Consider the following 15,958-nt stretch of genomic DNA (forward strand, 5'->3'; position numbering starts at 1 on the left):
CTCCGGAGGGAGAGTCTGCCAAATCTAGCAGCTTGTGCACAGAGTCCCGCAAGTACACGCTCATGAAGAGCTAGTATGATTGAATACGGGACATGAGCTAAGAGACCTGAAACATCTTCCGCCCAAAAGAGTCCAAGGTCCTAGCTTCTCTGCCCAGGGGTGCTAAAATTCTCTAGACTCTTGGTCCTTTTGAGTGCGGATTGAAGCACCAGGGAGTGATGAGGCAGGGGGGTTCTCTGAATCCGGTACATTGTTTCAATCTTTTTGGGAAGTACTGGGACCGACAGAGGGGACTCCCCGTTCCGCACATCCTGCAAGATCTCATGCAGCAGGACTGTCACAGCCTCTCTAGGAGACTCATAGTCCAGGACCTCGAGCATCTTGGCCCTGGAAGTGGAATGGCAGCTGCCATTTCCTTGAGGGAAAGGAAAAGCTCTCTGGAGGAGCCTCTCTCCTTTCCTGTGGAGGGAAGGGAGTCAGAGAGAATACCACATATCTCCTCAGAGAAATATCATGAATGCTCTTCAGACTCACATGACCGCTCATCGGTGTCGCTGTCGGTCCAACACTCAGACTGACCCTGCCTCGACTTAGAAGAGCCATGTCCTCGAAAGGGGCATCGTGGAGTACCGGCTTGGGTGGCGGTTGACACCAGGGTCACGCGAGACACCGACATAGGAGGCAGGGAGCGAGGCCCGGGTATGTGCTCATCTAGGGCCCACACTGGGAAAGGCTGGGGCATCGGCTTGGAGACAGTTTGAAGCTGCTGGGGTTGAGATGGGAGGCTGGTCCTGGCTGCAGGGAGACCGGCGCATCAGCACCTCTTGTATGGAGGGGGAGCATCCTCCCAGTGCCGATGCTTCTCTGGTGCCGAATCCTTCAACGCCCCAGAGCTCCCGGCACTGCGTGTCGAGGGAAAAATCAATGCAGATGCTTCTCAGCTTTCTCCCAAAGCCGGTCATCGATGCTTCTTGGTGCCGAGGATGACGTTGAATCCTCACGTCACTTCAGTGTCGCATCCAACACAGGCCGGTCCCAGGGACCCTGCACAGCAGTTGGCGTCGAGGCAGATGGAGACCAACTCAATGAAACAACTGCTCCCAGTTCAACAGGTCTAGCAGCCATACAGTGGTGGAAATAAGTATTTGATCCCTTGCTGATTTTGTAAGTTTGCCCACTGACAAAGACATGAGCAGCCCATAATTGAAGGGTAGGTTATTGGTAACAGTGAGAGATAGCACATCACAAATTAAATCCGGAAAATCACATTGTGGAAAGTATATGAATTTATTTGCATTCTGCAGAGGGAAATAAGTATTTGATCCCCCACCAACCAGTAAGAGATCTGGCCCCTACAGACCAGGTAGATGCTCCAAATCAACTCGTTACCTGCATGACAGACAGCTGTCGGCAATGGTCACCTGTATGAAAGACACCTGTCCACAGACTCAGTGAATCAGTCAGACTCTAACCTCTACAAAATGGCCAAGAGCAAGGAGCTGTCTAAGGATGTCAGGGACAAGATCATACACCTGCACAAGGCTGGAATGGGCTACAAAACCATCAGTAAGACGCTGGACGAGAAGGAGACAACTGTTGGTGCCATAGTAAGAAAATGGAAGAAGTACAAAATGACTGTCAATCGACAAAGATCTGGGGCTCCACGCAAAATCTCACCTCGTGGGGTATCCTTGATCATGAGGAAGGTTAGAAATCAGCCTACAACTACAAGGGGGGAACTTGTCAATGATCTCAAGGCAGCTGGGACCACTGTCACCACGAAAACCATTGGTAACACATTACGACATAACGGATTGCAATCCTGCAGTGCCCGCAAGGTCCCCCTGCTCCGGAAGGCACATGTGACGGCCCGTCTGAAGTTTGCCAGTGAACACCTGGATGATGCCGAGAGTGATTGGGAGAAGGTGCTGTGGTCAGATGAGACAAAAATTGAGCTCTTTGGCATGAACTCAACTCGCCGTGTTTGGAGGAAGAGAAATGCTGCCTATGACCCAAAGAACACCGTCCCCACTGTCAAGCATGGAGGTGGAAATGTTATGTTTTGGGGGTGTTTCTCTGCTAAGGGCACAGGACTACTTCACCGCATCAATGGGAGAATGGATGGGGCCATGTACCGTACAATTCTGAGTGACAACCTCCTTCCCTCCGCCAGGGCCTTAAAAATGGGTCGTGGCTGGGTCTTCCAGCACGACAATGACCCAAAACATACAGCCAAGGCAACAAAGGAGTGGCTCAGGAAGAAGCACATTAGGGTCATGGAGTGGCCTAGCCAGTCACCAGACCTTAATCCCATTGAAAACTTATGGAGGGAGCTGAAGCTGCGAGTTGCCAAGCGACAGCCCAGAACTCTTAATGATTTAGAGATGATCTGCAAAGAGGAGTGGACCAAAATTCCTCCTGACATGTGTGCAAACCTCATCATCAACTACAGAAGACGTCTGACCGCTGTGCTTGCCAACAAGGGTTTTGCCACCAAGTATTAGGTCTTGTTTGCCAGAGGGATTAAATACTTATTTCCCTCTGCAGAATGCAAATAAATTCATATACTTTCCACAATGTGATTTTCCGGATTTAATTTGTGATGTGCTATCTCTCACTGTTACCAATAACCTACCCTTCAATTATGGGCTGCTCATGTCTTTGTCAGTGGGCAAACTTACAAAATCAGCAAGGGATCAAATACTTATTTCCACCACTGTACATGCCGATGAAACATCTGACACCGATGCCAATGTCAACGCCGAGGATTCAAACCTGGCTCCAAAGGTCTTTTCATGCTGAGCCTCTCGGGACAACTGGGTCCTTTTCTTCATGCGAAGACACAGGACACAATTGAAAGGGCTATGGTAAGGACCTAGACACTAAAAACACCAGGAATGGGTGTCCGTTCCAGAGATGGTCCTATTGCACCGGGTACAACATGGACAAAAAAACTTCTGTGGTCAAATCAAACAACTCGATGGTGCTGAAAAAAAAAACCAGAAAAAAAAAAAAAAAAAAAAAAGAATGGGAGAACCCAGTTGAAGCCAAGGCCTAAAAGGCAGCCTAATGATGCAGAGAAAAAAAAAAAAAAACAGGAAAAAGATAAAACTAAAACACTGAGTAAGGCAAAAAGGGTAACCTGAACACAGGAAGAGCAAAACGCCGAAAAGGCACTCAGAAAGCTCTTTAGGACCAAGCTGTGAAGAGCAGAAGTGAAACGCAACCACTCCTCACAGCAGTACAAAAAGAACTGTGGTAACCGTGCATGCACAGTGGAGCGTGTCTCGTGCTCCACAAAGCTCTTGCTAGCTCAGACTAGGCAACGCAGGACATTACCCACTTGTCAGAATTATGTCCCGCTTGTCATCAGAGAAACCCAGGTTTATGTGCAAAAAAGGCCTCTTACAAGATTATTCAATGTTACCCACATCTAAAGAAGGTGCTGAGAACATCCTGAGTGAATGTGTTCAAGGGGAGAAGCTGGGTGGAGTCATGATATTCACACACACAATTTATAAAACATGCACATTATTAACATATGTAAATTGACACCAGTTCTGGAACAGGAGTTTACTCACTCGCTGGTCTGGGGTGACTCTTTTATGAAGGCAAAAATACCTACATTGTTCAATATAATATAGCCCAAAATAGGCACATAGGCAAGGAGTTATAAAATGACCTCCCGCACGCACCACTGCATAAAACCTGTAAAAGGCATTAGGGTACCGGTGCAGCCCAACAGGAAAAACAAAGAGGCAATCGCCTCAGGCAAAGCCTGGATCCCTTCCCGTCTCTCTTGTTTTCTCTCACATTCCCCCACCCTACTTTCACCTAGTCTTTCTCTTATATTCCCACCACGCTGCTTCACCCAGCCTACCTCTTTCCTGCTGCTCCTGTAGCAGGCTCCATACAGCTTCCAAACTTCATCCATCTGCCACACCTTGCTGTCTGCTGCTGTTTTGCTTTCAAGAAACAGAAGTTCTCCTGCAGTCTACCAGTAAGCCAGACCTTTGAGCTGCACAGGGTAGAAATGGTCTGCAAGGCTTAAAAACCACCAGACCAATAGGAAGTTCCTACACCATACAGCTCAAATTGAAAGCTGAGCTACAAGGTGCAGATTGCCAGAAAGCTGCTGTTCAGCAGCTACTGTGAAAAAAACAAGCACTGGAGACATGAAATCCTGGGTGCCAGAAACCCCTTAGACACCAGTCTGATCAGGTGCCCCAGGGCATGTCAAACCCTATCCCACTGTATGTAGGTAATATCTAAACATGTTGACATCAGTGTCATGTCTCTCCTCAGTCTTCTCCTTCGAGCTCCAATTTGGACATCTTTCCTTACCCCTTCCCTCCTAGGTCCTTTTCAGGAAAGCAGCCGCTGCAGTACTCTGCATTTTCTTACATCCTCCTGTAGCTTCTACATACAGACCAACTACTATACAAACTTCTGGCTGCAATTCTCTCTAGAAGGTCTCTGCCGTGCTTTATTCTGCTACACTTTTTCCTCCTTCTCAAGCATTACCTGTAATATAGAAATCCCACCTTCTGGTACTTGTGCCACCATCGTTGCAAGTGCTGATCTCGTCGCTGTGTTGGTCGTGTGGAAAGGTAAACATGGCACCTGCTAAGGGAGTCCAGCTGCACTGCAGACATGGTGGAGGGGAGAATTCGCTCTGGAAGAATCTGAACTTTAGCTTGTTGGATCCTGAAGCACAGTACATGCATCTTTAGATAAATAACAAATCACTTAAATGCAGGTTGTACAGACACTAATACTCGGGAATGCAGAGTTTAGAGAACATTCACCCTCACCATCTTTTTTCCATCCGCTTAAAGCTCTTCAGCTTACCCCCTTCCCCCACACTCCATGGACTATGATACACGTCTAATTCCTGTGCTCACTCAGTGATACTCTTCTTTCCTGCAGTGGTGTTTCCAGGGCCCCTACATTCCCTGCTAACCTTCTTTATGCTCCCCATCCCACAACACAACTGACCTTCCTTCCTTACCCATCTCTTGACATGCTCATCATTCTTTGCCCCCATGTACCCTCCAACTCCCCCTCCTCTCCTCAGTGACATTTTCCATACTAATGCCACTTCAGATCCCTAAAATGTGCCCGGGTCATGAGGATACAGATGAGTATCACCAGGAGAGGAGGTAGTAAAACTGTCCACAGTTCAGTGAAAACAGAGGAGGGGGGGGGGGTCTGAGAAGGTGCACTGAACAGAGGGAGAGAGGATGGGTGTGACAAGGTGAAGTACAGAAAGGGACAGCAAGAGGAAGGGGTAAGGTTGGACGCACCTCAGCTCTGTGGAGATATAAGCAAGAGGAGAAAGGAGGGGTGGAAGAAGGAGCATCACTGAAACAGGAAGGAAGCAGGGCACAGCTAGACCCAGCTCAGCTCTGGGTGTCACCACTGAATGAGCTTCACTGAGAAAGGGAGAGGAGAGGGGAGGGCAGAGCTGGACAGCTCAACTCTAGATGTCGCTGTTGGAGAAGCAGCAGGCTGTCTGCATTACCAAGAATCAAAGGAGCACGAACAGGATGTAGTCAGGATTCTGATAGTCCAGTGTATTCATGTGCAAACATACATGCGACTATTCATGTATGCAGTGTGCTTAGATACAAGCACTCAAGAATATATTCATATATGTAAATGCAATAGATGTAGACAGACAGAGTACATTTGGGCATATTGCATTGGCATGTTTCTCACCCATCTGCTTGTGTCCTTATGTCAAGCACCTTGAATCTCTGCCTTCCTACTGCTTTCACCTTCACAGTTTCAATTCCAAACTCTCGCTCTTCTCTGTATGCGTATATCTCTGCTGTTGTGCCAAAGTGTGCTTCTCGCTCCTGTACATTGCTAAAAAAGGGAAATGGGAAAGAATTTACTACTGATACCAACCTGACCAAACAGTACCAAGAGCATTATGAGAAAGATTAACAGAAAAATACAGAGACATTATTCTTACCTATTAAATTTTCTTCCCTTTAGTCCCAGTCCAGGACCTGTGGGTTCTGTCCATCATCTATTAATCAATACTCTGAGCTGAAGAGGATACTTCAACAAACTATACTGTAAATCTAATAATCCTCTTCTAACTTGTAGTGGTTTATCACAGTTGACATCAAACTTTTAACACTCTCATAACATATATAAACACAAATGGGGGGATTTTTTGGAGGTTAAAGGAGCCTCAACAGTGCACCCCTTTTGATTAAGCAATATACTCATCTCCTGGAGGCATCCGCTTTCATCACTGGCACCGCCCCTCCTCCTCCTTCTGGTTGTTTACATTTTTTATATATTATACTTTCCAACTTTCCAAAATGTTTATTTTATTTGTAGCATTTATATCCCGCTCTTTCCCGCTCGATAGCAGGTTCAGTGCGGCTTACAAAGTAAGGTACAGTGTATCACAAAGATAATACAAAGTAAGGTACATGTATCATAGAGATAGCACAGTTATATAGAGTGGGACAATAGTAAAAGATGTGGGGAAAGGATTGGAGTGTGGGTAGTGCTGGTGGGTAAGCTTATTCAATACAGTCAAAAGAGCCACGGCTGACTATGGCCAGAGTTTCGATCCTTCTTCAGGGTCCGTGGCTTATCTATATCACTGTACTGGCGACCCGAGTCCCGTTGCTGCACCTCCCTCCAAAATATCCCCCTGGTTGTGTTTACATACGTTATGAGAGTGTTAAAAGATCAGAAAGGCGGTATATCAAGTTCCATTTCCCTTTCCGGTTCAGAAGGTGCAGTACTTGTGGGGAGTGCAAGAATTGGCCTGCTCCACAAATAACCACAGTCAGTTTTACACGGAGCCAGATACAAGCATGGAAGCCCGTCACATTGAAAGCATTTCTTTATTTTAATAGCACTTTCTTCTTCCACATGCTTTCTGCGCTGTTGTCTGGAAACACTGAAATCTTCCACATTTATAGGTTGTGCTTTGTTTTAATAAACTCCTCCTGGTTACAGAGCAGTCTTATGGCATGTGTATTTTCTGATATATCGTCTCAATTTCTTAGCTAGAAGCCACCAAATCAGCAAAGAATGGAAATCTAGGAGAGCCTTAGTAAATGCTCTACAATCTGCAGCTCAGCACTTTCTGGAGCACCAAATCTGTTCTCATCTTCCAGAGAACCTGCCCGCCTACCCACCCCTCTTAATTTCTCAAGGCAGGCTGCAATCTCTGAACTTCTCCAAGTCTTTCCAGGATCCTGTCCATAGTTTCCACCTTTGATTCACAAATCTCCTGCAGAATCATCATAAGATTTATCCCCTACTCTTCTTCACCTGGTACAAGGCCATCTGCCACAGCCAGTGGTGGGAGGCGGGACTGGTGGTTGGGAGGCGGGGATAGTGCTGGGCAGACTTATACGGTCTGTGCCAGAGCCGGTGGTGGGAGGCGGGGATAGTGCTGGGCAGACTTATACGGTCTGTGCCAGAGCCAGTGGTGGGAGGCGGGGATAGTGCTGGGCAGACTTATACGGTCTGTGCCCTGAAGAGGACAGGTACAAATCAAAGTAGGGTATACACAAAAAGTAGCACATATGAGTTTATCTTGTTGGGCAGACTGGATGGACCGTGGAGGTCTTTTTCTGCCGTCATCTACTATGTTACTATCCTGCTTATAATCGAACGCGAAAAACGCCCAAGTTCCGACCTAAATCGGGAGATGGACGTTTATCTCACAAAAACGAATAACACGATATAATTGAAAGCCGAACTTGGACATTTTCAACTGCACTCCATCGCGGAAGCGTACAAAGTTGACGGCGGCGTGTCGGAGGCGTGGTGAAGGCGGGACTGGGGCATGGTTATCACCCGAACAGAGATGGGCGCCTTTCGCCGATAATGGAAAAAAAGTATGCGTTTGTAGTTAGAATTTAGGGCACTTTTCCTAGACCCTGTTTTTTCACGAATAAGGCCCCAAAAAGTGCCCTAAATGACCAGATTACCCCCAGAGGGAATCGGGGATGACCTCCCCTGACTCCCCAGTGGTCACTAACCCCCTCCCACCACAAAAAATGATGTTTCACAACTTTTTATTTTCACCCTCAAATGTCATACCCACCTCCCTGGCAGCAGTATGCAGGTCCCTGGAGCAGTTGTTAGGGGTGCAGTGGACTTCAGGTAGGTGGACCCAGGCCCATCCCCCCCCCCCCACCTGTTACAATTGTGCTGCTTAATGCTTAGTCGTCCAACCCCCCCCAAACCCACTGTACCCACATGTAGGTGCCCCCCTTCACCCCTTAGGGCTATAGTAATGGTGTAGACTTGTGGGCAGTGGGTTTTGAGGGGGATTTGGGGGGCTCAACACACAAGGGAAGGGTGCTATGCACCTGGGAGCTCTTTTACCTTTTTTTTAGTTTTTGTAAAAGTGCCCCCTAGGGTGCCCGGTTGGTGTCCTGGCATGTGAGGGGGACCAGTGCACTACAAATCCTGGCCCCTCCCACGAACAAATGCATTGGATTTATTCGTTTTTGAGCCGGGTGCTTTCATTTTCCATTATCGCTGAAAAGCAAAAACGCCCAGCTCACAAATTGTCGAATAAAACATGGACGTCTATTTTTTTCGAAAATACGGTTCGGTCCGCCCCTTCACGGACCAGTTCTCGGAGATAAACGCCCATGGAGATAGACGTTTTCGTTCGATTATGCCCCTCCACGTAACTGTGATAAACCACTACAAGTTAGAAGAGGATTATCAGATTTACAGTAAGGTTCTGTCCATCAGCCAGCAGATGGAGACAGAGACTAAAGATTTGTGGGGTCTGCCCTATAAGCCTCAGAACTTCAATACTTCAATGAGAAAGCAGTGGAAAGTAGAATTATCTTCTTTAAGGACAATATCCCAACCACTAAAAATAGCAAAACTTTGAAAAACAGAAGAAACTTTCAAAATAAATAAAAGTGTATTTATTTATTTTACTACTACTAATAATCATTTCTATAGCACTAGATGTATGCAGCACTGTACACAATATATGCAGGTACTTTCTCTGTCTCTAGAGGGCTCAAAATCTAATTCTATTTTTTTTTATATACCTGGGGCAATGGAGAGTTAAGTGACTTGTCCAAGGTCACAAGGAGCTGCAGTGGGAATTGAACCCAGGTTGCCAGAATCAAAGCCCGCTGCACTAACAATTAGGCCTCTCCTCCACTCCATAAGAAGCAAAAACTGGAAACTGAGTAGAACCAATCAAAGATAGGTCTGAATTTTCAAAAGGGTTCCTGGAATGGTCTAATAGGACTAAAAGAAAGAAAATTAACAAGTAAGAATAATTTATCCTTCCTCAGACCTCTTACCAAACTAGTTAAGGGTCTGCGGGAAGTAGCAAATCAATCCCTCAGAAGAGTAGGACTCTAAAATCCCTGTTCATAGAACTTCAGCACAAATGAAATGGAGTCTATAATGCTTCTCAAACGTATGACGGGATGACCATGCTACTATCTATAAATATCAAGGGAAGCAAGCTACTGCACCAGATTCTGCCCAACACAACCATCCCTCTAATGGAATGAGCCCACAAACGTTTTAGAATATAGGCCGAAGAAATCATTTCTTTGAGCCAACAGGCAATAATAACCTTAGAGGCTGCGTTACCTTTTCTTGCACCTCAAAAAAAAAAACCAAAAAACCGGTCTGTTCTCTGAAAATCATTAGTCACTTCTAAATATCTAACAAAGGCCCGATGGACATCTAACAAATGGAGGGCTTTAAATTCTTCCCAAAAATATTCTCTGTGGAAAGAAGGAAGAACTATGACTTGATTTACATGAAAGGAAAATACTACTTTAGGAAGTAAGAAAGAAACTATCCTGCTACAGACTCACACCTCAGTGAAGTGAAGGAAAGGATCTTGACATGATAAAGTTTCCAACTCTAACATTCTATGTGCTGAGGAAATCGTCAATTAAAAAAGCTTCTAAGCGTAAGGTCCTTTGAGGTCACTCTTTTAAAAAGAGGCTGAGAAACACAAGACATTTGGCTGGATTCCCAACAATGGTCTTTTCAAAAGTCCTTGAAAACAGGATTGTACCGCCATTTGAACTTTCAAGGACCCAAGGGCTAGTACACCATCCTGTAGAAAACCTAAAAATTGAGATATATATGCAGCAAAAGGAGATAATGCTATATCCAAGCACCAAGATTCAAATACTTGCCAATTTCTAGTGTAAGCTATACCAACATCACTCAAGAACCAAGTCGTAAGACAAAAGGGAATCAGATTTTCCATGATCATCGGGTCCTTGCATTAGAAGTCTCCTCCTCTGAGGCAGAAGTAGTGGCTGATCTATTTTGAGACATATGAAGTCTGCAAACCACTGTCTTCTAGGCCAGTCTGGCACCACTAGAATCACTGGCCTGGGATTGAATGTGATTCCTGAAACATTCAATCTAACACCGGAAGTGGTGGGAACACAGAGCAGCTACTCTTGGTAGCCACAGTTAAGAGCACATCCAGGCCCCTAAAACCGGTTTCTTTCCTTCAGTTGAAAGATCCGAGACCAGACTGCCCCATCGTCTTGTTATTTAAACAAAAACTTAAAGAGACCATTCCCCTCTCCTGGATTTAGGAAGTGTATGCTGAGAAAGTCTACTTAAGTGTTCTGAACTCCAGCTATATAAGCCAAGCATCATTCCACCCAGGCAAATAACAGCCCGCTTCCTTTGCTATGGCCACACTTTTGGTTCCTTCTCGTTTACTGTTGTAGGCTAACACCATCAAATTGTCGAAGAACACCGACTGCCCTGTTCTTCACCTCCTTGTAAAGGAATTGGAGCACCACTTAACGTGCTCTGAGTTCCAACCAGTCAATAACCGTTTGAGTCCATGTACCTCAGCCACCCAGTTGTTGCAATGTGCTAACCAGCAGAAGAAGCTTTCTTCTCTCATGAATACAATCTGATTAGGAAACTGAAGGATACTTCTCAAAGCATAGTTGATGATTGCATGTTTGAAGCCATCACTTCATGCTGATCTTTACTTATGACACCCATTGTGAATTCTGCAAAAACAGAGACCACAGACTCAAAGAGGCTTGTAATAGGCTCATGCAAGCTCAAAGCCCGAAATCTATAGTCACTGCCATTGAGCCTAGGACCTGCATATAGTCCCATGCTCAGAGAACTTTGAGTCAAATAGATGACCTGAGACCAAAGTTTTTCAGTAGAAAACCCATGTCCAGCCTGGTATTGAATTTCGCTCCTAAATACTCCAAAACCTGACAAGGAACCAAATTGCTCTTGGAAAATTGATTATCCAGTCCAAACTTTGGCCATTACCTCTTCTGGAAACAGATAATATTGGAGAGGTGTGGCAGCACAGTGCCTCTTACACAGCTCACAGCACCTATGTCCATCTACTGACTGAGGGACATAGCCTATACATTTCTGGACTGGCCTGTTGTATGAAAAGGAATAGTCAGTGGAGTGCCCCATGCATCTCACCTGGAACTAGTGCTTTTTAACATATGTATACATGATCTGGAACATGGAATCACAAGTAAGATGCTTAAATTCACAGAAGACACAAAACTATTCAAAGTTGTTAAATCAGGAGCAGACTGAGAAATTGAGGGAGGACCTTGAAAGACTAGAAAACTCAGATATTTTCAAAGCACTTAGACTTACAAAGTTACACAGTAACCTAGCCCTTCACCATCTAAAATTACAGGTGTAATTTGACACAGATATGCAAAATACTGTGTGTATATATATATATATATATATATATATATATACAGTGCACACCATTTAAGTGCACGTCAGATAAGCGCATAATCTGTTTAACTGCATGCCGTACTTTGGTCCCATTTTTGGCGCCATCAATCTCTATGGGGACAAACTTTGGTTTAGGCGCACCACTGATAAGTGCAAGATTTGCTTATATGCATGCTTTAAGACCGCTCCTCTGCAGGAAAGACTCCGCATAAGTGCACGCACGGAATATGGAAGCCGATTGGTGCGTGACAAAGGGGCGGTAAATTTGAAATCTCGTTGGTTAACTGCCACAGGCAGAAGCAGCGAAAGAATGTTGTTAAGAGTGTACACTGGAGGAGTCGTCGTCGTCATCGCGCAACTGTAAGACTAACACTGGCTGGACGAATAGAAGTTCTTAAAAAATTAGAAAACAAGCAAAGTCAAGCATCTATTGCTAAAGAATATGGTGTCAATGCCAGTCAAATGTCACGTATCTTGAAGTAGAAAAAACCAGCTTCTGGAAGACTGGCAAAACAATACAAATCCACAACGGAAACGTAAAGGGGCGGGAAAAGCTGAGGATGTAGAAGATGCTCTTCTTCGGTGGTTCTCTCATGTCAGGAGCAGACAGTTTCCTGTCAGTGGTCCACTGCTTATGGAGAAAGCTAACCAGCTAGCTGAAAGTCTTGGACTAACTGAATTCAAAGCCACTGTTGGACGGTTGGAAAGATGGAAGGAGAGGAACAGCATAAAATTCAAAAAACAGCGTGTTGAAAAACAAGACGCTGATGACTTTGGTGCTGAAAATTGGGTTGTTTCAGTTCTTCCTACCATCTTGAACGAGTTTACACCTCATGGCATTTTCAATGCTGACGAAAACGGTCTCAACTGGCGAGCGATTCCTGATGGTACACTTGCATTCAAACAAGCCGAAACTACAGTATGTAAAACGTCGAAGGACTGTCTGACGATCCTCCTTTGCTGCAATATGGATGGAAGCGAGAAGTTGGAACCACTCATCGTTGGAAAGAGCAAACAGCCCCGTTGCTTCAAGAATGTTAAGCGTCTTCCTGTGTCATACGAGGCTAACGCAAATTCATGGATGACTGGGGAAATTTGGAAGCACTGGCTAAAGAAGTTAGACACTAGAATGCGGGCACAAAAGCATCAGATTTTGTTGCTTTGTGATAATTGTGCTGCACACAGTGATGATGTCAGGAAGACCACCTTGACGTTAGTCTGCAGACAAACACTACCTCTCTGATCCAACCTATGGATCAGGGCATAATAGCCAATTTCAAACAACATTATCGGGCTCTTGTGCTACGTCGTCTGATGAGTGTTATGGATGACCAGACTGGCAAGGATAAACATGCTGTTGAACTGGCTCGTAATCTATCACTGTTGGATTCCCTACATATGCAGAAAGAAGCCTGGAATCATGTTACACAGGCAACCATTGTGAACTGCTACAAGCGGGCAAGCTTTGTTAGGGATGTGGAGAGGGACGAAACAGATGCAGCTGTTTCAAACGCATCAGATGAACAGGCTATTGACATCCCAGCCGGTGTTACTGAAGAGGAGTTTCATCACTATGTAGCTGTTGATTACGATCTACAAACAGCACTGATGTTGAGATATGCGCCTACACGCAGGCAACAACAGCTGATGATGAAACAGATGATGAAATGAGCAGTGAGGCACATGCTGACAAAATTCAACAACCTCCTGTCTCTTTTGCAAGAGCGCTGGAGAGTATCTGGAGGCCACTGGATGTCAGTGCTATGACAATTTTTAACGTCTGGCAGACGTAGTCTATGGAACTCACAGACACAAGACTGTATAGAGGACTATGATTACTTCAAGTAAGCCTAACGTCAGTTAACGGAGACTGTATACTGTACGTATAATAAACAGTACTGTACATATGTTTATCAGATGTCAAGTTTCTTTGGATCACAACGGTTAAGTGCACGCTCCAGTTAACTGCATGTATTTCTTTGGTTCCAGACCCTTGCACTTAAGCAGATTGCACTGTGTATGCAACAAAGAGATCCTGGATCTTTCTGAATTCAAGAAAGCATGGGACTAGCACAGAGGATCTCTGTGGAAATGGAAAATAAAGGGAATGTAGGATAGGCAGGCTGGACAAGCCATGTGGCTGATGTTCCCAACCTTTTTAGGATAAGCAGACATAAGAATTGCCATACTGGGTTCGACCAAAGGTCCATCTAATCCAGTATCCTGCTTTCAACAGTGGCCAAATCCAGGTCACAAGTACTTGCCAATCCCAAGGAGAAAGATTCAATGCTACTGACCCCCCCCCCCCCCCCCAGGGCTTTCTCCAGATCTACTTCAACAAAAAGTTTAAGGCAGAGGTTCTCAATCCAGTCCTCGGGACACACTTAGCCAGTCAGGTTTTCAAGATAATCACAATGAATATTCATGAGATAAATCTACATACAATATGGAGGTAGGGCATGCAAATTTATCTCACACATATTCACTGTGGGTATCCTGAAAACCTGACTGGCTAAGTATATCCCAAGGGCTGGGTTGAGAACCCCTGGTTTAAGGCTTTTACTTCCAGAAACTTATCCAACCCTTTTTTTTTTTTTTTTTTTTAATCCAGCTACGCTGCTTTTACCATATCATATGGCAACAGGTTGTAAAGCTTAACTATTCGTTGCATGAAAAAAATGTTTTCTTCTATTTGTTTTAAATGTACTACTAGGTAACTTCATAACATATCCTGTAGCCCTTATATTTTTTGAACCAGTAAAACAATTGATCTGCACTTATCCGTTCACTCAGGATTCTGCAGATCTCTACCGACTCCTGGGGGAATTCTGCACTGCACAGTTGTGCAGAATTCAACACAGTTGCGGGCAACAGCAGCAGTTCTGCTCACTCTCTTCCCCCTGCTTCACTGAGCTTGCCTATCGGGTCACTTCCTTCTCCTGTATCAGTTTAGACCCAATGGTTTTATTCTACATTTTTTTCCTAATAATTCCTAACGTTCTGTTTGCTTTTTTGGCTGTTGCTGCACACTGAGAAGATTTCAACATATTATCCACTAAGACACCAAAATCTTTCTTGCAAAGAGATGCACATTAGGAATCACCAATCCACTTCTCCACATTAAATTTCATCTGCCATTTCAGTGCCCAGTCTTCCAATCTCCTAAGGTCATTCTGCATGTGATTTAACAATTTTGAATAGTTTTGTGTCATCTGCAAATTTAAATCACCTCACTTGTTCCTATTTCATATATAAATGTCATAAAGCACTGGTCCCAGTACAAATCCTTGTGGCACTTCATTATTCATGTCGAATAAACAAAGAACAATGAATGATACTAAACACTCACAAGAGGTCTCCAGTATCAACTCACTCTGCAACATTCATTATCCAACTACGAAACATGAAGAGGAAGAATAGACTAGTCGTCATGGGAGTGAATATCCCCTCTCTTCACAACTGCTCGTGCACAGTCACTTGTTCGGTTAAAGGCAATAATCAAAGTTTTACTGTCAGTATCCATACTTTTTTGTGGGTACTTTTTACCAGAAGGCTTAATGAATCATTCCTGGGTGCATTAAATCAGAGAGAACTACATACAACTTTGATTTTTCCTTGAATTGCACAGGTTTGCTATGCAAGGTCCGTGCACATAAAGGTGACAAGAAATAAAAAAAAACCCAAAAAAGTATGTACCAATAAAAAGCAAATACAAATTTGTATAGAAATAACTGCGAAAGAAAATTCTTCATGGGTTTCCCAAAATGCAGTTGGTTTACTGAGGGCCCCTTTTACGAAGGTGCGCTAACATTTTTTTTTTGCATGTGCTAACCATGTAGATGCCCATAGGAATATTACAGGCATCTGAATGGCACACAATAATTTTTAGCGTACAGTAAATACGCTAGCGCACCTTTGTAAAAGACCCCATTATATACAAGCAAAAAGCCATCAGAAATATTTTTATTTTATTCTTTCAGTTATACTCAATATGCTTCAATCTCCTAACAGGCTCAGTCAAGGGCAGCTTTACTGGAAGAGAAGATGGACAGCGAATAGGTCGAATAAGAGACAAAACTGCACAACTTTTCTCCAGTGATTTTTTTCTCTAATAGTTGTATTTTTGACTATAAGATACCTTCTACCAGATTAATTTCATAACAGGATGCCTATTGTTAAAAGCCCAAAAAAGTGCCTATTTTAATTCTACTTGATA

General features: G+C 44.4%; 1 protein-coding gene across 2 annotated transcripts in view; it reads right to left on the reverse strand.

The window, feature by feature from the left end:
* CRBN (cereblon) overlaps positions 1-15,958 on the reverse strand; it is a 45,645-nt gene that overhangs the window by 27,888 nt on the left and 1,799 nt on the right. For both annotated transcript variants that reach the window (XR_003942440.1, XM_030205819.1), the window contains exons 4-5: positions 5,722-5,871; positions 4,545-4,707 (exon numbers count right to left, since the gene is read on the reverse strand). Coding sequence is in view for 1 of the 2 variants with exons in the window: in XM_030205819.1 (XP_030061679.1) it covers positions 4,545-4,707; positions 5,722-5,871 (313 nt within the window). In the remaining variant the exon portion in view is untranslated. The remainder of the gene's footprint in view (positions 1-4,544; positions 4,708-5,721; positions 5,872-15,958) is intronic.

This window comes from Microcaecilia unicolor, chromosome 6, assembly GCF_901765095.1.
Source record: "Microcaecilia unicolor chromosome 6, aMicUni1.1, whole genome shotgun sequence".
Lineage (NCBI taxonomy): Eukaryota > Metazoa > Chordata > Amphibia > Gymnophiona > Siphonopidae > Microcaecilia > Microcaecilia unicolor.